This window comes from Vipera berus (genome assembly GCF_964194415.1).
Source record: "Vipera berus genome assembly, chromosome: 2".
Taxonomy (NCBI): Eukaryota; Metazoa; Chordata; class Lepidosauria; order Squamata; family Viperidae; genus Vipera; species Vipera berus.
In genome coordinates, this window is record NC_138203.1 from 118,720,515 (window position 1) to 118,743,776 (window position 23,262).

Sequence of the window (23,262 nt, forward strand, 5' to 3'; positions counted from 1 at the left end):
TAAGGCTGCTGGAAAATCTGTTTTAAGAGACTTTTAGAAAGCTAGTAGAGTCTTGTCATAATACGTTTGGTTATTTTGAAAGAGCTTCTTAGATTTTTGGTTGGTGGCAATTCTAATTTTCGTGACAGAATCTTGAAAGTTCTATATTAGCTCTCATTAATAACATTCAGTTTAGCAACCTTGTATGCTATTCGTCCTGAAACATTTGTAATTTAAAACTGAAAGTCAGTTTATCAACTGGTTTTTGTGTAGGGCTGTTTTAAACAGTTCAGGACTATTCAATTTTTATCTAAAGTAAACCACACATGAACCAATATTAGAAGTTGAGACCATATCTGGGGCTGTCAAAAATGTTTATTCTTTGATGTCAAAATCCACCCCTCCAGACTTAGAGAAAAAGTACTTGAAAAATGGAAGGTTGATATTCATTTCTCTCCATACCTGCTTTTTTCAAAATTTTTAAAAATGGTTTTTTTTTTTTGAAAAAATCTGGATACTGTAAAAATTGTTCCCAGAATGAGACTATATCCAACCCAGAAGAAACTTACTGATTTCTAGCTAAGGTCAAGTGAGCATGAATTGTCAAAACATAATACAATCCATCGTGCAGTTGTGCCTTTGTCCGTACCCGGAGAGGGTAAAGTGATCCTCCTTGCCTTTCAGCGCTCCCCTGTCCAGAACAGTAACTCTGCCGCTAAACCAGGACAAGTACAGCAGCTCCAGGTCCACGGAGTCCAGCAAGTGCCTGTTGCACAAGAGGTGCTGTATTTTTGCTTGCATCAGACTTGTGGTCCTCCCCAATTTCAGTCATTGCTTTTTGGATGACAAGAATTGAAGCCTAATAAGGTGTACCCTGGATTCTTAAATTGTTATTGCTAACAATTTCCAAGCATCCTTGGAAATCTTCAGCCCACCATTCAGTTGGTATTTCAGTGCATGTAACTCAGAACTTAATAACACTTTCCTTTCAACAACCCCCAGTTTTGTGCAAGTCCTAAAAACAAGCATGTAAGCATCTACTCTGGGCCATTCCTGTTTCATGTCCACTTCTCCCAATGGCAGATTGTATGTGTTTTATATGTGTTTCACAGCTAATAAAAATGTTTTTGTGAAACATTTTGTTGTTTTGCTTGTTGAACCATAATATCCTATTACTCTGTATTTTTTAGAACCAAAGTCGTCCCATGTGAGGGGTGGGGGAACAACTTTGTTATTTAAAATTAATTGCATTCTGTTGAATGTATAATGCATGCCCAAACAAAAGCAACATGTTTAAAGGCATTTTTCTGAAAAATAATAATTTTGTAAGTTCTTTTTTTTTAAAAAAAAATTGCAGATTTTTCTTCTTCATTGTAATGTGTTCTTGTGTAAGTATTCAAAAATAAAGTCCTGCAGAATTCCATAGACCATTCTTCCACAGCACCACAAACCGGAATACAATTTTTATTACACTGCTTTGTGTAGTTCCAGATCAAAAAGAAATGGCACCTCTGATTTAGGAGTTTTGTTTTTGCCAACAATCTGCCACTTACTGTGGATCTAGTTTTCCATAGGGATCAAACGCTGAATTGCTTTACAGTCAGGTTACAGTCATGTAATAGGTAGTCATCTAATAATGTTTCAAAAATTCCTCTGCAGAATCTAGGTGACAAATACTAGCCAGAGGAACTTGCACAATTTTCTCACGATAAAAGAATTAATTTTCTCTCCTTTAATGAAAGTTAAAATATTTTCCTATAGTTGGGCCAAGCATTCTACAATGGGATGTATCATTACCCTTTCTTCTGGAGGCAGAGCTACCGTAATAGATTCCAATATGCTTCCCACGAGAGGAGATAATTCCAGTCTTGGTTCTGACTCTGCCTTCTTCTGGATAGAATTCAGGTCTGCCAACTGCCACTAGCCATCTATGCAACTCAAGTTCCATTAGTAGCCAGACTTTCCTCGCTTCTCTTTTAGTTCCTTGTCTTATACTATATTTAGTTAGAAATTGGAATGAGAAGACCAACAATCACTAAAATCATAGACACTTGCTGCCTGTGGGCATGTAGAGAACTGCTTTGTTGGCTGGAACTGAACAAGAGGGCTGGCTCTCACTGCATCAACCTCTGAGCTGCCCACCGCAATTGCTGTCGCTTGTAGCTTCAGGAGGTCTTGTCAGCTCTTTCCAGGAGCATCAGATAGCCTGGGGCATGCAAAAGGAAGGAAGTGAATGGTACTGACTACCCAATTCCTCTCTGTTCTTCACAGAAGGAACAATGATGCTTTAATGGTTCATTTGCTCAACTGCCAAATAATACTTTTTGAATACTGAAGATTCCTGATAATGATTTGATAATAATCAAGTGGTCACTAATTAAGCTGTGGTCTTGCCATCTCTGACCTTTCTTCTCCTGGGGTTAAGATGAGAACCCCATATTGGGGTTGGTCCAGAAAAGGGGAAGGAAGAGGGGGTACCCAAAGGCACTTTTTCCAAAAGGCAAGTGGACTTCCTTGGTTTTGTCTTTGAAAGCATTTCACTTCTCATCCAAGAAGCTTCTTCAGTTCCGAATGAATGATGTGGAATGGAAGGATTTATATTCTTTGCAGTTATCTTTAAAGGATAACTGTAGAGAATATAAATCCTTCCATTCTCCACCAGTCAGTTAGAACTGAAGAAGCTTCTTGGATGAGAAGTGAAATGTTTTCAAAGGAAAAAACCAAGAAAGTCCACTTGCCGTTTGGAAAAAGCACCTTTGACACAACGATGACCTGGAGGCTTGAGAAGATCCATAGACAAAGAGGGGTGATGCAGTAGCAATTCTCCATCTCCCATCCTCCTTTTTATCTTTATATTTCTACACCCTCCCACTGCAAGTGTAAAGCGTAGGTTGAATCCACAGATACGCTATCAAGCAACAGAGAAGCCACCAGATTTCCCATCCGTGGGACATACAAATCAGATACCACTCCCAACATAAGTCAAACAGGGAGAAGTTGGAGTTGTCCCTAGATCAGGAAGTGTACCAATATTCAAGCTTTCCAGAGATCAGAATTTCCAGAACTATTCAAAAAGTCTGCAAGATCTGAGGCCTGAAATAATCAGATCTGTGTTCCCAAGAATCACCCACTGTAAGCATCCCCTCCTCACGTTGCCCTTTCCTTGAGACCTTTAACAAAATCCTTGAGGCACAGTTGGAGGAGAGGGGGAACCATTGGCATCTAAGTTCTACACCTTCCGAACAAGCAGCCCTAAGCCTTCTCGAGATGCTTTTTACTCGATATTCCCATGGCAGCTCTTTATTCTCAAGAGCCAGAATTAAGAAAGGTAAAACACGTCCTGAACACTTGGAGAATAGAAGAACAGAGTTTCTGTGGTACAGATCACAAAAATCCCTTAGCCATAAGGGTCTCCTTTGCCACAACTATCTTCTCTAGACCCTCAATCTTAGCTCATCCCCCCCAAAGAAAATAAGGAGCTTAGAGCATGAACAAGCTGGCCATTCATGTTGGATGTTAGCTCTATTCTTCATATATATATATATATGGCATTTCTTCAGTATCCCCAATAGCCCAAACAACCCAGAAGGGATCCCAGTTAGAGTGAGTAATTCTCACAAGTAATGAATCTCGGAAGCCCTATTTAATGGCAAGGACATACATATGCCCCCTCAGCAAGTCTAGTTCATTACAGATGCCAGTCCAGTTCACTACAAACCTCAGCCTAGTAATCCAGGGATGGATGGAAGAGGAAGCCCAAAGCAACATAAATTTCCTGAGGGCTATGCACAAGACACCTAGCTCTGAGCATGCTCCAGGCTTTCTTAAAAAGCCCGGAAGCTCTTAACAGATATTATGACACTAAAGTCAACTTCAGGAAAAAAGGGATCTAGCAATAAAGGGAAAACAGATAGCCAAACTCTTATGCTAGGTCAAGAAAAATATAACATATACTCATGCAAAATACATCCAGGTAATCCACAACACAACAGCAGACTAACTCCGCCATGAAGACTTGAACATTAGTCTCAAAACCAAGATGTTTGAAGAAATAGTTTCAATCTTTGTGGGACCTCCTAGCAAATCTAGTTATTTAAAAGATGGAGCAGTTTAACTCACACTTTCCAAACTAGGGAGTAGGGGCATGTCTTCCACCAATTTCTGCTAATGCCTGGGCTCCTGAAACTGATGCGAAGCTTCTAATTGCCTAGGCTGTCTTACTATTCAAACTTAGTCAATCTCTCAACGTCCCGATCACGGATCCTGCTGGCCTTACCAACTTGCTAACCTATAGAAAATTTAATTTCCCAGATCCCAGCTGAAGGTCATCCAGGTCATTGTTATCTCAAAGGTGCTTTTTCAAAAGGCAACTGGATTGTTTTCTGAGGAGGAGGAAGAAGAAAATGGTTTGTTTCTAGTCACAACCAATAAAGATTCTTGGATGAGAAGTGAAATATCGTCGTCGTCTTCTTTCTCAAAAAACAATACAGTTGAGACGGATCCCAGCTGCTTACAACTATAGACCTGGAGACTGAATGGGGTTAACGTGCCATCCTGGGATTTAATAACACAACCATTAAAGGTAATCCTTGACTTACAGTTACAATTGGAACCAGAATGTCTGTTTCTAAGTGAGTCACATCTGATTTTATGATCTTTATTGCTACATTTCTTGTTAAGTGAATCACTGTGAATGTTAAGTGAACCATGCAGTCATTAAGTGAATCCAACTTCTTTATTGACTTTGCTAATTGGAAGCCCTGTAGAAAGTCGCAAGTGGCCCTGGGACACTGCAATCATTGTAAATATGGGTTGCCAAGCACCCAAATTTTGATCATGTGACTGCAAGGATACTGGGATGGTTGTAAGTGCAAAGACTGATCATAAGTTACTTACTTCAAATGGTTGTTAAATGAATGGTTGTATGTCAAGGACTACCTGTAATTCCAAAGAGGTTGTGCATCTTATATATGTGCTCCCATTTTCTGAAGACAGCCTAAGGAAGGGAATGTCATCAACATCAGCCTCTACCTTTCAAGTCCTCATCTTTTTACCAAAAGATTTCAGAGATGGACTATAATCAAGCTATCTCCACAGACTGGTGTCAGCACACTCCTTAGTCCTAACACCAGTGATGAAGATGTCCATCTTCAGATCAAGTTTCTGAAGGAAAGACTCAGTGACAATACTATTCATGATCTACCAGAATCTGTCGTGGAACGTCCTGCTAGTTTTTCCAGCCCTACTAAGAACATTATTCAAGCCCATGCACAAAGTAACCATTAAACACTTAACATGGGGAGGACATTCATAATTGCCTTAGAAATTGGTTCAAGAACGAGTACTTGTATCATCCATCCCTCAGTGCCTAGGCCCAACCTTTATTCTCAAGATCAGTTTTGTCTCCCACTGGGACTTCTTTCTGCCCTAGCTACAAAACCCAACTAGAGGAATTTTGGCACAAACTGGACATCAAGTGGAGTTATCAAGATCTAGCTGAGAAGGAGTTCAGAGTTTCTGACAGTTTCCTAGTAATATTCCATCTTGACTGCACTAATTGTAGTCTGGTGAATCAGGTTTGCACCAAACAGGCATAAGAGATTCAGAATAATCCTGCCCCACATGGAGGAACAATTCATTCCACTAGAAAAGCAATAATTTTATCCACTTTTAACAGACATCTATAGGATTGCTACATGATCTTCTGTCATTTAACTCTTCTGTGCAGAAAATTGTTCTTAGCAAAAATTAGAGGCCTTCCAGATATAAATCCACCTTAAGGATGTTTATTCCCACTGTAGAATGACCTGGTTTTACTGTAGAAAAATGGTTCATTTGGAGTTTTCATGAAGGTCCTTTTTCTACACTGGAAGCAAGGTATTGAACCCACCCAGACATTCACACGCAGAGGAACTTGCAAACAAATTACCAGGGCCCCAATACTTTTGAGCAATTTCTCAGATGTATCTTTACCTTACTCTAACTTTTAAAAATGTGCTTCTTTTGAGCTATCTTCTGGATTGTTACTTTAGTACTAGGAGTGGAATTAGTTTCTCCAAAAGGAAGCACGTTAGAATCTAACTCTGCTTCCTGAACAAGTGAGAGGGACTGTTGTAGAATGCCCTATCACTAGTTTAGAAAAAAGGATATTCATGGAAAATCTAATGAATCATTCTAGGTCTTAGTAGCTGCTAGTGTGTGTGTGTGTGTGTGTGTGTGTGTGTGTGTGTGCGCGCGTGCGTGTATATGTGCACGCATACTAAAGTCAGTTTTTGATTCCTGGTGACTGCCTGGGCTAGTCCCTGCAGTTTTCTTGGCAACGTTTTTGAGAATTGATTTACCCTTTCCACCATCCTAGGAATGAGAGAGCGGGACTGACCCAAAGTCACCCAGCTGGCTTCATGTCTAAGCAGGAGTAGAACTAATGGTCTCCCAGTTTCTAGCCAGATGCTCAAGCCACTAGACCAGACTAGATCCCAAAGTACACTAATAGACTCTGGTGTATTTCATTCCACAGAGATCTGTTGTGCAGACAACTCCCAAAGCAGGTACAGTGCAACAACTGGCAGTTCAAGGGCTCCAGCAGGTTCATGTTACCCAAGAGGTAAGTGTTTGTCTTCTGCTCTTGGGTTGGCCTGCATTTTTATTTTTGTAACCTGTAGCCACAGAGGCTTTCTGCCCACAGAGCTACATAACTAACATCAGAGATGCTAAAGCCCTGTCTTTAATCCTCCTGCAAAAATACTCCCATTTGTTTCATTCAAGTGATCCTAATATTACCGATCCAGGATCAGTCTGTCCTGTCCTCCCTCTTTCTCTTGGGGATGTGGTTTGTAGCCATCCAGAGATTCCTGCCACTGACCACTCTACTTGCCCAAATAGCGAAGACCTTGAGCTGTGCCAGTTTCTTGGCCTGAAGGTCCCTTTTGCTTTATAGAATATAGGATAGCCAGAGTACTGGGACCCTCTGTTCTCAGTCTCAACCTTTACATTCTTGTTCCTTTTTCCTTTAGCTCTGATTGCTTTAGTCTTTCTGTTTATTATCTAGAATGCAGACAGTGGTCCTTCTAAGAGCAGTCAGCAGGAGCAGCAGCAGGAGCAACAAGGAGTACAGCAAAGCCTCTCCCTAGAATGCAGCAGCAGCAGCAGCAGCAGCAGCAGCAGCAGCAGTGCACCCCAGCTGACCAGCTGCTGTTTACCTGGCCCGGAGCACAGGCTCCACTACATGCACTCACTAGATTCTGCCTCGGAGCAGTGGGTGGAGCTGGTCCGCATGCTTCCTCAGCCACTCCTCTTGCCACAACAGAAGGTGGTGATAGAGCAGCTACCATTCCTCTCCTCTCATCACTCCAGCCCTGACCAGAGAGTCAAGATTCAGAGAGTCCCTCAGGTGCTAGTGTTTGGAACAGCAGCTACAGCACTTAAAGTAGGTCCAGCAAAGGGCAATAACTGAGATCCAAGAATAGCAAGCCCTGTGCGCATCACTTTTGAAGCCACAGAAAACAGAGCAAACTAGCATCATTCCCTTCTCTGTGCCTCCAAAGGACTCTCATCTTAATCGTTGGTGATGGTCAAATGGCGATTTTCCCTTCCCCATACCCTGCCAGAGGAGTTGAAATTCTTGGACCTCTTTAGGCTTAGAGTTGATTTTGTTTTACCTAAATAAATATAGGGATAAATATAGGAATCTTAAGGGATGTGTGTGAAAGAATTGTTAGAAATATGATGGCCTAGGGAAAAGGAAGAAAGCCCTAAGGATTTTCCTCATTTATCTATTTCCGGCTTTCACATCTTTATATGAAACCACCATTAAGCCACCATTATCCACGGTGGCACAGTGGTTGGAATGCAGTATTGCAGGCTGAATCTGCCCACTGCCAGCAGTTCGATTCTCACCAGCTCAAGGTTGACTCAGCCTTCCATCCTTCCGAGATCGGTAAACTGAGGAGCCAGATTGTTGGGGGCAATGTGCTGACTCTGCAAACCGCTTAGAGAGGGCTGTGAAGCACTATGGGGTGGTCTAGAAGTCTAAGTGTTATTGCTATTCATGGGAAATCTATACCCTATCGTTAAACAAATTTCATTTTGGTGGACTTTCAAGAGATGGGAGTTAAAATATAGGTTTTAATAGCTAGTTAGGATTTTAGTCTGGGTTTGTGAACAAGGTTCAGTCTAAGAAAGTGGAATACTGAAATACTAAACATAAAAAATATTTTCTTGTAAATAAAAAAAACACTGAACATCTTTGTAAAAGGTTGCACATCTTTGTAAAAATTTTGCACATCATGAGGGGGAAACCTAGTACAAACAACTGCAGTCAACTATAGTTCTGAATAATTGTATGGTGTATTGTTATTGTAATATTATACTTCCAAGAACTTAGAGTGTTTGCACTTTTTACTATAGCTCTGCACTTTGACATGTGGGAAAATTTGCTTTGCTTTGCATTCCTTTCTTAATTATTGTATTGCTGAGCTTACTTTGTCTAATCAGAGGACCTGCGGTGTCTTTCACTTACACAAAGAATTCTTATTCCCTAGAAATTCTGGGGTGAGGGTTAGCCTTTGATCAGAGAATCCATGATAATGGAATGTCAGGTGCAGGATAAAGGCAATGCACGTGTGTGGAAGGAAAAGGGATTCTGTTGGCCCAGTCTTACTTTAGAGAAGTATATTGGGAGGGGAGAAAAGGGAAAGGGACAGTAAACACGGCCTTACTTCTTAATCTCAGTTCGCTTTTCCTTTCCTTCCCTCTGCTTATGTGCTCAGGTCCAGCAGCTTCAGCAGGTCCCTGTGCAGCATGTCTATCCTAATCAGGTTCAGTATGTGGAAGGAGGAGATGCCAGCTACACAGCAAGTACCATGTGAGTGTAAAGAAGTCAGGCTTATCCTGTCTATGCTATCCTGAAGCCTTAATAATTTTTTTTTTATTAAAGAGTTTTACAAAAACAAGATTTTACAATATATCCCCAAATCCCCCCCACCCCAAACCCGCCCACTTCCCCCCCCCACTTCCCAGAGCTAAATACAGGATTATAGTTATAATAATCATATTCTAAATAAAAATTATGCATAATATACAATTAACCAAATTCATAATGTGCTTTAACTCCCCTTTAACATAACTACATACAAAGTACCAATAACAATATCCCTCTAAAATCTACTCATAAGCTAAATGGAACTTTTTAGTCCCATATTTGTTCTGAATATAATCTATCCATCTCCTCCAAACTGAAATATATCTTTCCTGTGAATGATCTTTCAAGTAAGCAGAAATCTTAGACATTTCTGCAAGATTCGAAACTTTAAACACCCATTCTTCTATAGTAGGCAAACTATCCTTCTTCCAATATTGTCCCACCAGTAACCGTGCTGCTATCATATTCAACATCAAATTAGTTTCTTTAACATCACAATCTACAACAATACCCAATAAAAACAATTGCGGAGAAAACTTTATCTTTCTCTTAAAAATCTTTTGAATGTTCCACCAAATTTTAATCCAAAAAGCTTTTATATTTCTACAAGTCCACCATATATGAAAATAGGTGGCTTCTAAACTACCACATCTCCAACATTTAGACTCCAACATTTAAGCCTTAATAATTTAATTGGTCAGATTCAGGCTGCCAAAGCGACTGCTCCAAAAAAGGGCGTGCTATAGTTTTTCACACAACAGCCAAACGTTTCCATGTTGTGTCTAAACCAACAAATTCTATGTTATTTCTAAACCATAGAGATAACCAGTATTCCAACAAAAGCTAGAACTGAAAATATTTTAAGAAAGACTCTGATGCTACCTCAAACACCAGTTGATTTATTGTGCCCTAGTTGTATCTGATAGGTTGGATTAGGATGGGGTAGGAGTGCCTTTTACGTGCCAGAGAAAACCTGGCAGGAACAGGATGCCTGGTATACAATTATTGATATTTTTACAGAAACCTTTAAAAAAATTAATCTCTTGCCAGCAATGTTCCTGCTTCTTGAACTTTCCTCCTTTGTGTCTGTCATACAATTTTGGATATATGTAGTTGAAGTTTTCTCGCCTAGGTTGCCGTTTTTCCCCTAATGTGTGTATGTGCTTATTTGACTGTATTTCTTCCATTTCAGACGCTCCAACACTTACCCTTACACAGAAACCCCTCTCTATACTCAAAACACAGGCGCAAATTACTATGAATCCCAAAATACCCCAACGCAGGTCTCCAGTCCGGCAACCTCACAAACAGTGGCCAGCAGTGGCTCGGTACCTATGTATGTTTCTGGAGGACAAATCATAGCCAGTCCAAATGGAAGCAGCAGTACAGCAGCAGGAGGAGGAGCATCAGCAGGAGGAGGGGGAGGAGCAGGAGGAGGAGGAGGAGGAGCAGCAGCAGCAGCAGGAAATGGTGCTGGTAGTGGCAGCACTGCTGGAGGAGGTGGAGGAGGAGGAGGAGGAACTGGTGGCAGCAGCAGCGCAGGGACCTATGTGATTCAAGGAGGTTACATGCTGGGAAGTTCAAGCCAGTCCTATTCACACACCACCCGTGCCTCTCCTGCAACAGTAAGTTTTCCACTAAGATATTTGCTTGTTGATTCACAGGAATTAGAAGTTACTTTTCTTGCTGTCAGTGCAACTAATCTTATTAATGCAGTGATTTTTTATTTTTTATTTTTAATTCCATTTATATCCCGCCCTTCTCCGAAGACTCAGGGCGGCTTACAAGCTTAGCAGTAGCCTTCATTCTATGTATATGCCTGCTTATTAGAGCTTTCACACACACCCCAAACGGCATTATTACAAAGTCAGCTTAATTGCCCCTAACAATCTGGTCCTCATTTTCCCTACCTCGGAAGGATGGAAGGCTGAGTCAACCTTGAGCCTGTATTTTGCAAAAGCAATATTTTGTTGGCAGACTACTCTAAAAGACAGCTTAGTAGTGTACCTGTTGCCCATTACTAGTCTCTCTGAGAAAGATTCAACTGTAAGAGAGTTGGGCTGTTGTTAAGTTACCCCCTCAACTCCCGAAAAGAATACCTGGGATAAGCTATCTGGAGTCATTCAAGTGAGGTGAGTGGCTATACAAATTGAATAAATAAATGAACAGACAAATGTATGGATAGCACATTATGCTAACAGTATATATTCTGAATATACTTCAAGAGTTTACCTACAATCTCTCACTAACTTGAGATTTTGGTTGCATAATTTTTTTAAAAAAAATTGTTTCCTCAAAACCAAGATGATTTTTTAATTCTTCAAAGTTAATTTTCCCACAAAACCCCAGTAAATGGTCTGAAACCAGAGTGTCTAGTTGATTTAAACCCTCCGGCAATTTCTCAGAAGATTTCTTCTGGTAAAGAAGATTCTGTTATTCTCAGTGACTTTTTTGAATTTTACTTTGGAGGTAATGCTGTTGGTAGTTTTCCTGCTGCACAGTTCTGTGGTCATCTTGGCTGATTACACTTTGCAATTTGGAAACGTCTAGGGGGAGTTCACTCATGGGGTCTCCCTTTGTGAGACTTGACTTTACAACAACCAAAGTTACAACAGCCAAAGATTCTGAATCTGTTTTTAATCTCCCAGTGGATTCTTGGTGGAGACAAGACAATGCAGTAAGAATAAGGGTAACATTTTTGTGCCTGCTGATTGTAGCTCAGATTTCATGCATTTTTCTTTCAGGCCACAAATTAATTAATTAGAATTAATTGTTAGAATTAGTTTTTGCCTAATTTTCAGTACATCTTGCATAAGAATTGAAAAATATCTCAAAAGGCACTTTTTTTCTTTTCTTTTTTCTTTCTTTTCAAAAGGCAACTGGACTTCCTTGTTTTTTTCCTTTGAAAACATTTCACTTTTCATGCAAGAAGCTTCTTCAGTTCTAACTAACTAGTGGGAAATGGGAGGATTCATATGGCACTCTAGTGCTAACGACTAGATGACTTTAAAGAATATAAATATAAAACCTTCCTTTCTCCACCAGTTAGAACTGAAGAAGCTTCTTGGATTAGAAGCAAAACACTTTCAAAGGGAAAAAGACCCAAAAAGTCCAGTTGCCTTTTGGGGAGGGAGGGGGGGGGAAAAGCACCTTTGGGACAACAATGACCTGGATGACTGAATCTCCACAGAATTGAAAAGTATAAAAAATGCGTAGTCTCTTCTCTGCTTGCCTCTCTTTAAAGAACCATTATAATCCATAAATCTCTTCACATTGATTTCTCAAATGCCATTGATTAAATACTCCAATGTGCATGGAAAGAAAATACCTAAACCTACCAACATGGATAGAAAGAAAAACATACTAAAACGTCGTCAAAAAAGAGCAAGGAACAGTTAAGGGTAGTACAGGCAGACAAAATGCAGAGCTCTTTTGATGAAAATAAAATGTTGGTTTTGAAAGGGGTTGATGGCCAATGAAAATAAAAGTAATAAAAATTTCAGCTGAAACTGAAAGAATATTGAGAAGGTTATTTGGGATTAGTCAGAATTGGCAAGGGTGGTGGAGTTCAGGGTGTAGGCGTGCAGGGCAGCCGAAAGGGGAGAAATAGAGGGATTGAGATAGGCAGTAGAGGGAGTTGAAGCAGGGAGCAAACTTGAAGGACCTGTGAATTGCACTTCTGTTGCTTTGTAGGTCCAGTGGCTGTTGGATAACTATGAGACTGCTGAGGGTGTGAGCCTTCCTCGCAGTACCTTGTACTGCCATTACCTCCTGCATTGTCAGGAGCAGAAACTGGAGCCAGTCAACGCAGCATCTTTTGGAAAGCTGATCCGCTCAGTATTTATGGGACTCCGAACTCGCCGACTTGGAACCAGGTAAAAAGGTGGAAGGCTGTGTAAGTGATGTAAAAAGGTTTTGTGAACCAGCATGATTTCCTCCATATAAGGAAAAAACCCAGCACAAGTGTTAAATTTGTGTTTCTGTTTTTAGACTGACAACTATTAAGAGGACACGTATTGAAGCAAGTATTTGTTTTGGGAGGAACTGGATTAGCTATAAAACATGGATTTTATGTAATTATGGGGAATAATATTAGCTAGCTTCACAAAACATGATTAATCAGTTAAACTTAGCAGCTGCATTCATACAGTACAACCTAATTGGTTTAGTTTTGAATTCCTTATTACTGTATACCTTACCTTTGCATATGACCCACTGTTATTTGATCAATTTACAGTATAGTACTTGATGCTAGGCCAGAAATAGTTTAGTTCAATAAATACGGTAGTTAAATATTCTGTGAACAGAATTGGTGTTTCCTCAGGCCCCCAAGGCTGAAGAGATGCAGGTTCAAATCTCATTCCAGTCTTGAACTCAATAGACATTATGACATGAATAATAATAACAGCACATTTGATATTTTGGAATATTTACAATACTTCATAAACTTTTATTGAATCAGTGGTCCCCAATTTTTAGCAGTCTTGAAATTTTGTGAAAAAGTTAAAGGTACTGTCAAAGAATGGCTACCTTATATTTTTCCATAATAGTCACAATATACCACTTTCACAGAGGGGTAAGCTAATAAGGCCAGAAAAAAAATTATTTATCCAAGATCTTGTATCCAAGATAGATGATTAATTTGAACTTCACCCCTTGCAAACTCCTTAGAATGCTAGTTTTTATTCTGTATTCTTTTCATGGGGATCATCGTAGTCTTTCGCTCCAGTTTTTCTCTCTTCTAACAACATAAACATATAAATGAGAGGGACTTTTTTTCCTATCTAAGTAAGTTACCTTGCAAGCTTCCCCAGTTCATAATATTGTTCTAACCTGCTGCTTCCCTTCCCCAAACTGTCTAGAATGTGTTCGTGTTGTCTTTTCCATTCTACCAAGTTTACATGGCAGGAGGGACGTTTCCTCAAAGTGCATGGTTTCTTATGGTTTAAGCAATTTATGTACAGGTTTCTATTTTCATTTTTCTTTCAGAGGGAATTCTAAATACCACTATTATGGGTTGCGCATCAAAGCCAATTCCCCATTGCTGCGGCTCATGGAGGACCAGCAACATCTGGCCATGAGGCAACAGCCTTTTTCTCAGAAGCAACGGTAGGAGATTGTGCAGGAGTTCGGTGACAGAGGATATGTTCATTGGTTGTAAAGATTCTTATCTAAATTTGCCCACCGCCCTAGAAATCTAATACATGGCCAATTAGATCAGTGGTATTAGGTGGTTTTCCAGATTTCTGTTGGAACTTTAAGTTTTTCTGCTGTCTGGTTTTGTAGTAACCTCCATGATTTGTCTTTGGAAGTTCCTGATTAGTACTTTTCCCTACCTTTGTGTTTAAATTTTGTGCAATCTCAGAAGAACTTACTTTCTATCTACATCCAATTTTGGATATAGTTTTGGTAGGGCACCACTGCATATCTGTCCTGATATCATGCATACCGCATCCCTTTCCTTACTATTACTGTGCTCCAAAATGCCTTAACTCTGAGTTACTTTGTCTTTTAGGCTCAAACCTATTCAGAAAATGGAGGGTATGACCAATGGAGTAGCTGTGGGGCAGCAACAGGCCTCAGGGCTATCTGATATCAGTGCCCAAGTGCAACAGTACCAGCAGTTCTTAGGTAAGAATGAGACTTGATCCATTGAGATCTCTTGAGTAGGAGGCAGAAGAGATAATGCACCATCCTTTATATGGCTGTCTTTGCAGTATTTCTGTGGTGGTAAAACAGTAGGCCAAAGAGTTCCAGTTTTCTACCTCTTTCAAGAAAGTAAGAACCTAGCGCAAATAAAACCCAAATTTTCACTTCTAATTTGGACAAATGAGAGAAAAGTGTGGCTGTTCATTAGGATTTAGTTGATCTTTTTTTTTTAATTCCATTTATATCCCGCCCTTCTCCGAAGACTCAGGGCGGCTTACAAGCTTAGCAGTAGCCTTCATTCTTGTTAGACTGACTTTTCCTTCATCTTTGCAGATGCTTCTCGCAGCTTGCCTGACTTCACAGAGTTGGACTTACAAGGGAAGAATCTCCCTGAGGGTGTTGGGGCTGAAGATGTGAAGGCTTTCCAGCTGCTGTATCGAGAACATTGTGAGGTATGCCAAGGATCATATTGGAAAGCAAAATGATGCTCTAGAGCAGGAGTAGGTAACCCGAAATCCTTTAGATCAAGGCTTTTCAACCTTTTCACAGATTGTACCACTTTTAGGACATGACAATATTTGAGTACCACCAGTGCTTAGCAAGGTATCAGAAACTTGATGACTAAAAAAAAGCGGGGGGGATTTTGGGATTTACTGATTAGATTCATTAGTTGTTACAGAAATGGCTAGTTTATAATATTATGGAAAAGTAAAAAGTCCAGGTTCAATGTTAATGCTTCCTTCTACTGCAACAGAGGAAGTCTGTTCTTTTTCTCTTCTCCCCCTCACTTCCCCTCCTTTTTCCTCCCCACTGTGTCCTACAATTTGCTTTTGTATTTTTGTATTTTATTCTATAATAAAATATTACAAATTATAGAAAAAAAGGAAAAAAGTACCAGTTCTAATTTATTCGGTGGCTGTTCCTTTGCTGAATCACTTTCCCTTTGCACTGGCAAATGTGTGATGAATTTATCCATGTTTATTAATATGCACCACTACCAGCTAGCTCAGGGGTCTTCAAACGTGGCACTTTTAAGACCTGTGACTTCAACTCCCATAATTCCTCAGCCATCATGGCTGGATGAGGAATTCTGGGAGTTGAAGTCCACAGGTCTTAAAGTTGCTAAGTATGTAGACCCCTGAGCTAGCTGGTCGGCCTTTCTTCCTCCCTCCCTTCTGAGCTCTTTCCACAGTGTACTAAGAATGCACTCCCCCCAATCCCTTCCCTGTACCCTTAAAGACACATGAATCAAGTGCAAAGCAAGAAAGGCTCACAAAATAAAGAAACGCATAACCTCGGGGGGGGGGGGTGTTCTTTAAGCTGCCTCAGGCATGTCACGTGTCACAATGTTGCAATTTGAGACTGAAAGGCTCCATAATTGTGAAAAGCTTTAGCCTTAAATTAAGCTGTTTACCTTCAAAGAAAACTTTCTAAAAGCCATAGACTGACTCAATATAAGGGGGTAAAACTAATTACATTTGTTTAAAGGGATTAAGCCTATGGAAGTCAACACTTTGGATTCATTGCTAGCCTAAAATACAGACTAAAATATTCCAATAAGCAAAGCACACAAACCAAGCCTCTGAATTACAAAACGCTGTAAAAACTGTACAAAAATCCTTATGGTAACCCAATCAAGCTGCCAGCTAATCTAGAACTAAATAAACCCACCTCCTTTCCGACATGCCGGCTTTTCATTTCATCAGCAATGATTCATTCTCCTGGCTGGAGAAAACAAACCAGGGGACCTTTTCTTCTCTGTCCCTGTTTTCTCCCTGCCTGCTGACCTCTCCTTCTCTTTCCCTGTTGTCTTTTTTTCCCCTTTCCTGCCCAAACCACCTCCTTTTATAGTCTCTCTTCTCCTCCCTCTCCCCTTTTTCTTCAGTTGATCTCCAGCTCCAAGCTGCTTTCGGAACTGCCAGTTAGCTGGAGCCAATCAGGTTCTGCCGAGCCCAGACAGTTCTGCAGCTGCAGCTGCCTCTCCCTCAGGCTTGGGTCGCTTTGGCTCATTCCCCTTCCCAGCTACACTTGGCTAGCAGTCGCGTACCACCTGCTACATGGCAAAGTACCACAGGTGGTACACGTACCACCGGTTGAAAAGCCCTGCTTTATATATTCTAACTGATCCTTTTTCCCAATCAATTTTGGAAGCTTTTTGGCTTAAATATGTTGAATAAACCTGGTTTAAAAGGGATTGTTGCTGCTGGAAAGATTTCCACAAGCCTAGTCTTGTAGGGACTAGTTCTTAGCCAGTGGTAGGCTGGAAAAGTAGTCTATTTGGGAAATAAAACGTCAGTGAGCAGGGAGGAGTCCCAATTTACTCAATGAGGTAAGGTGTGGGGCTCAGGGTTTAAGTTTCAGTTTAACTTTTCCATTGCAAGAAGTAAGGTATGCAGTGGATTATACAACTACTACTTCTCTGCAGGCTATTGTCGATGTGATGGTAAACCTGCAGTTCACACTGGTAGAAACACTCTGGAAGACCTTTTGGAGATATAATTTGAACCAGCCCAGTGAAACCACCCCTATAGTTATGTGAGTATTATTGCATAGTTGTCATTTCTTCCCAATGTGTGCGATGTGACCCACTCAATTTACAGCCATCCTTTTCCAGAAATGTTAACTGCCCCCTTTATCCCCCAAAAGACATCAGTGGATTCCATTATGGCAAATAAAACATTAACTTTGAAAGGAAAGTTGACTAGGAAACAATTTTTCCTACTCATTGATTATTCCTTTGAAGAACTACAGAAAGACATGCTGGCTTCTGAGAAGATGAGTTGTAATTTTGTGATTATTCTTTTTTAATTTGGCATATATGTATGCTTGATATTTTAGCCATGATGAAGCAGAGAAGCGTCTCCCAAAGAGCTGCTTGGTGATGCTGTCTAAATATGAGCCTGTTCTCAAATGGACTAAAGACTGTGACAACTTGCTGTACCAGGGGCTGGTGGAAGTCCTCATCCCGGAAGTGCTCCGGCCCATTCCGAGTAAGCTGATAGTGCACAGCTCATGTTTTCAGCCAATCATGGGCTATGATAAACTGAGGGCAACCAATGGTGCATGGAGAAACTTCAGCTCTTGGAGAGGCTTTTCCTGACCCTTCCACTTTCTCTCCTTGTGGGCTTAACCCAGGTTCTGCGACTGGTGGGGTTAAAAATCTTGTTTAGTAGAGAGGGAAGCAGTTAGATCAACTCTTGATCCATAACAAAGACTTTGAAACTGCCTATGTTAGAGTGAAATTATTGTTCTGGTTCCAATTCTGCTCCAGGTGCCTTGACACAAGCAATTCGAAACTTTGCAAAAAGTTTGGAGAGCTGGTTGACAAATGCTATGATGAATATTCCGGAAGAGATGGTCCGAGTGAAGGTGAGCCAAAGAGCACAAAGTTTGTGGGGCAGGCAATTTGAGATGATTCTTCTTCTTCTTCTTCTTCTTCTTCTTCTTCTTCTTCTTCTTCTTCTTCTTCTTCTTCTTCTTCTTCTTCTTCTTCTCCTTCTCCTTCTCCTTCTTCTTCTTCCTCCTCCCCCTCCCCCTCCCCCTCCTCCTGGGAACTTGGGGTCTGTGCTAGGAGAGATTGATAGACAACACCACTAACAGTTGCTGTGCATACTTAAAGCTAGTATGCCACATTCTTCTTCCCGTTTTCTTTTGGAGTTTATTTGATTGATTGATTGATTGATTGATTGATTGATTGATATAGTCACCCTTCTCACATAAAAGACTGGGTGACTTACAATAAAATAGGTAATCATAATAAAATAAAACAGAAACATAGCAGGTAAGCTTCATGAATAACTCTCAACAAAGCCAAAAGGCAGACTTTACCACACTCCCAGGGCCCAGGCACAGAATCAAATTTTAAGGCCAGCAGGATTGGGGCTAATGGTGGAATGATGTTCCAGATGGAGTGCCATGGCAGAAAGTTCCTCCTCCTGAATCCCACCAGCCAACACTCCTTAGTTGACGGCATCTAGAGCAGGCCTTTCCTACTGATGGGATGGAGAGTAACACAGCCCGAACCCATGAAGGGCTTTAAAGATAACTACTGGTATCTTGAATCGCACCAGAAGCACACTGGAAGCCACAGAGCAGTGATATTACATGCACCCAAAAGACATTAATTGCCTGCGCTATCGCATTCTGCATCAGCTGAAACTTCCAAACACTCTTCAAGGGCAGCCCCGTCAAGAGCATGTTGCAGTGATCCAGTCTGAATATCACAAGAGCATGAGTAATTATGAGTAGCCCCCCCCCCCCCAATCCAGGTATGGGTGCAACTGCGACATAATCCAAAGCTATGAAAGGCCCTCCTAGCCACAGCTACCACTATGGTTACTTTGCAGTTATTCTCTTAGTTCCTTCTCACCAAGCAGAATGGTGAGGAAAAAAGTTGTGTCATTTGGGTTTTCTTTCTCAGGTGGCTGCAGCAAGTGCCTTTGCCCAGACCCTGCGACGTTACACTTCTCTAAACCATCTTGCCCAGGCTGCCCGGGCTGTTTTACAAAATACAGCTCAAATTAATCAGATGCTAAGTGACCTGAACCGGGTTGATTTTGCTAATGTCCAGGTAACCAACCGTCTATATCGTTTTGCCCTAGTTTGGCCATGCTGGGTTTTTATCCTTCCCTTTTCCATTTGCAACTAGAAACTAAAAACTTTTCATTTTCTTGTTGACTCAGATGGGCTGGGTGCTATTTATCACGAAGCTTTTTTGTCGCGGTTATTTTTGGTGAATCAAGTAGCCAATATAGGAGTTCCTTCAGAAACAGATATAAGAAGATTTAGTTTGCTAGGCCCATCTGGGTTAGCATACTTTTTTAAAATAAATAAATAATGTATTTGCCTTATCAAGCTCATTATCAAAGTTGTTTTCTCAGTCATTTCTTTATAGTGCTTATACCCCACCTTTCAGCCTGAATTTTCTCTGAGTGACTATTAGAAGAGTAAAAACCAGGCCATCCATGTTGTCAGGTTTATAATCTGAATAACAGATTACAGAAGGAAAGAGGAAAACAGATAATTCAGGCACCTGTTCTTAATGTTTAATTTTCCTGTAACGGGCCAGTTGTAATAGGAAAGGCCCAAATGAGTTACAGAGCAGAGGGATCAGTTGCTCTTCCTCACAGGGCAACCTGACTGGCCTCTGTGAGGAGAGGAAGAAAGATCCTCTGTCCCACAGATCATTTTAGAACAGGGCTTTACAACCAGTGGTACGGGTACCACCTGTGGTACATTGGCACCTGGCAGGTGGTATGCGACCATCCTAGAAAAATAGTTGCAGGGGAGGGGAATGACCTGAACCAGTGGCAGCACCGCACAAGCCTGAGCAAGAGATGGCTGGAGCTGCCGGACTGTCAGGGGTGTCAGGACTCCAGCTGAAAGCTTGGTGCTGATCCTGGCGCTTCCGCTGAGCCCAAAAGAAGCGCCGATCAGCTGGAATGTTGCAGCATCTCCAGGGTCTTTTGATTTACATTCAGATGCTTGGCAACTGATTCATATTTATGACGGTCACAGTGTCCCAGGGTCATGTGAAGTGACCAAAACCTGCTATAACCACCCAGCAGATGGGGGGGGGGGAATAAAAACCAAATGCCCCCCACCCCACCCCTGCTGCCAATCCTCAACAGAAATGCTCACAACAATGAAAACCTCGGACAGGAGAAAGAGCGCCACCGGGCGGCCAGGCAGGTGTCTTGCTCAGCTGTGGCTTGGGGGGCACTTTTTTCAGTGCCATTGTAACTTCGAACAGTCACCAAGCGAACTGTTGTAAGTCGAGGACTACCTGTACTTCATCACTTGTTTCCTTTTTTGACACCTTGCTAGGCAACTGGTGGTACGCAGATGTTACCATATCTTAAAAATGGTACAATGGGTGAAAAGGTTGAAAAGCCCTGTTTTAGAAAATCTAGAGTTAGTGAGCTGTTGGATCTTTTTCATGGTTCATCTTTTAAATGGAGAAAACATATTTTATAATAGCTCATGAGGTATTGTTGGCCTGTCAGTACCAAATTATTTGCCTGCTCTATTTCCACAATGTTTTAAATTTTTAAGCCACTTCAGATTGGTCAATGATTTATCCGCAGAGACAGATTGTGTCTGTGCATCAGTTGCATTGAAAAATTTTCTCCTTGCTCTTCCAAAGGAGCAGGCCTCATGGGTGTGCCGGTGTGAGGACCGTGTGGTACAGCGGCTCGAACAAGACTTCAAAATGACTCTGCAGCAGCAGAACTCTCTGGAACAGTGGGCAGTATGGCTGGACGGTGTAGTCAGCCAAGTCCTAAAACCCTACCATGGCAGCCCCAGCTTTCCCAAAGCTGCCAAACATTTTCTCCTCAAGTGGTCCTTCTATAGGTAAGTGGAAGGCAAGAAATAGATGTTAGACGTGCTCTTTGGTGCCCAAGCTGTAAGTGACATGATTAACTGTGTGCTTCCTCAATGATATGTGCAGCACTGGGCTACTTCTCTTTCTAGCTCCATGGTGATTCGAGACTTGACCCTGCGAAGCGCAGCCAGTTTTGGCTCTTTTCATCTCATCCGCCTCCTCTATGATGAATATATGTACTACCTGATAGAACATCGTGTGGCTCAGGCCAAGGGTGTGACTCCTATAGCTGTCATGGGAGAGGTAGGTCTTGTGGCTACTGAACATAAGAATGAATTGCTGGCAGAAAGAGGGTTCTGCAAATTCTGATTATCATCCACTTGGCAGGGGTATCCTAATGAAAGAAATGTTTTCAACATTTTCCCCTATTTTTGATTATATGATGTTTTTATATATACTCAGATGCCTTGTAAATTTGATGTATAGTTGATATAGACCAAAACTCCATATAATCAGGAGCATCAGTTCTTCTGTTCTGAAAGTATTTTTTGTAGTAGTTCTGTATTTCAAGTGGTTTGATTAATAGGATGCCAGGTTAACTCAGGCTGGGTCTCCATTGTGCTTTTTCCTAAACCCAAAATAGAGTTATAGATGGAAAACCATATATAATTACTCATGCTTTATAGCCAATGGAATTTCCTGTGCTGGACATTCGGGAACAGCAAGTTATCAAGCTAAAACCATTTGACTACATTCTGGATAAAAAAATAAGCATTATGTATGGCTATGCAGCTCTATGTGTTCCTACATCTCTCCCTTACACAAACTTGTCTCGTTGTAGAGAACATCATTGTTTATCCATGTTTTTTGTTTCCTTTTAAGTTTGCAAATCTGGCAAGTTCCTTGAACCCTTTGGACCCTGATAAAGGTACTGTCCAGCACTTTAAGGACTTGTTTTAAGAGGTTAATTGTTTACTTAATGTTAGATTGTTTGGAATTATTACTCCCTCCTTTACAAATAGGAGTCAATATTGTTCATTCCATTTGTATGGAAAAAAGTTACAGGGGGCATATTTAGTTATGTTTGCAGCTATGCCTGAAACAGATTCTGCTCCAGTACAAGTTGGTTGTCTAAGGTGACACCAGGACTGAAAAAGGAAGAAAGTTTATGGCATTCATGGAGTTTTATGTAATGATAGCTAGAACCCATGTCAGCCATCATCTAAATTTGGGAATGCTGCTTGGGTAGCATGCAAAACATACTAGACTTCAGTGCTACCTACCTTTGGGGGGGGATTGTCTGCATTTACCTCATACCTCATTTCCTGGAAGGCTTTACAATGCTGAAGGAGTCCTCCTGCTGTCCATATACAGGTCTAGCTCATAGGATGAAATTAAGGGTTATCTGCATATCTGGGAGATATCATGGTTTTAAACTCAGCACAGAAAGTGAAATTAGAGAGAGACCACGATCTAGCTCAGATGTAGGCAACCTTGGCTCTTTTATGACTTGTGGACTTCAACTCCCAGAATTCCTGAGCCAGCCATACTGAGGGGCAAGGGAGTTTCCAAGCTCAGTCATGCTGGCTCAGGAATTTGATTCCAGGATTGTGCTATCTTTGACTCTTGATAGGGTTGCGATCTACTGGAAAAAGCAGGCTTGCAATCTGAGGGATCTCCCGGACATGGTTCCTGCTTGGGGTGACATTTCTCAGTGGCAGTGGCAACACTGGGGCAGAAGTCAAGGCTTGGGGGCAGTGCAGCTGGCTGAGACTGCTGAAAGCCCGGGCCCCAGGCCCTGCAACACTCTGTAGTATCTTGTCCACTGATGTCCCCAGTCCTCATGGTTTTTTTGGAAGCAGGTGAAATAATGGCTCTACCAGAAAGCCCTTGGGATGAATTATAAATCTCTAGATTGGAAATTAGATTAATGATGTAATAATCTAATTGATTTTGACACTGACTTTGTACCATTTTATATTTAAATTCTGTAAGCTGCTAGGATTTGGGGGAATAAATAAATCACATAAACATCTTGCCAAGTGTTGGCTTTCCCATATAAGAACTAGTGAGATGTTAACAATCTTCAGTAAGGACATCAAAATTTTGAGAAACAGTAAACAATTTTTATTTCTGTGTGTGCGCATGTATAAAAGTAAAACATTTGGGGGATTTGCAACCCCCCTCCCCTTCTGGAGTGAAAGATTCATTGGTTCTCCTGAGTGCTAATCCCTGTTACTCAGTCTAGTGAATAAAAGCAAAACAATTATGTACAATTTTTTTAAAAAAAGCAAATGTAAAAGGATAATACAAATTCTCATCATCCAGGGCTTAAAATATGGTTTCCTATATCTTTAGAAATAATTCCCAAAGATTTCTGCTTCAGTTA

At 41.0% G+C, this 23,262-nt stretch overlaps 1 protein-coding gene across 2 annotated transcripts in view; it reads left to right on the forward strand.

The window, feature by feature from the left end:
• RFX1 (regulatory factor X1) overlaps window positions 1–23,262 on the forward strand; it is a 93,551-nt gene that overhangs the window by 28,252 nt on the left and 42,037 nt on the right. For both annotated transcript variants that reach the window (XM_081320872.1, XM_081320873.1), the window contains exons 7-21: window positions 664–759; window positions 6,497–6,583; window positions 8,748–8,842; window positions 10,092–10,524; window positions 12,593–12,774; window positions 13,889–14,008; window positions 14,415–14,530; window positions 14,882–15,000; window positions 16,974–17,083; window positions 17,387–17,538; window positions 17,820–17,917; window positions 18,969–19,118; window positions 20,694–20,902; window positions 21,023–21,176; window positions 21,756–21,801. In XM_081320872.1, the coding sequence (XP_081176998.1) occupies window positions 664–759; window positions 6,497–6,583; window positions 8,748–8,842; window positions 10,092–10,524; window positions 12,593–12,774; window positions 13,889–14,008; window positions 14,415–14,530; window positions 14,882–15,000; window positions 16,974–17,083; window positions 17,387–17,538; window positions 17,820–17,917; window positions 18,969–19,118; window positions 20,694–20,902; window positions 21,023–21,176; window positions 21,756–21,801 (2,167 nt within the window). The remainder of the gene's footprint in view (window positions 1–663; window positions 760–6,496; window positions 6,584–8,747; window positions 8,843–10,091; window positions 10,525–12,592; window positions 12,775–13,888; window positions 14,009–14,414; window positions 14,531–14,881; window positions 15,001–16,973; window positions 17,084–17,386; window positions 17,539–17,819; window positions 17,918–18,968; window positions 19,119–20,693; window positions 20,903–21,022; window positions 21,177–21,755; window positions 21,802–23,262) is intronic.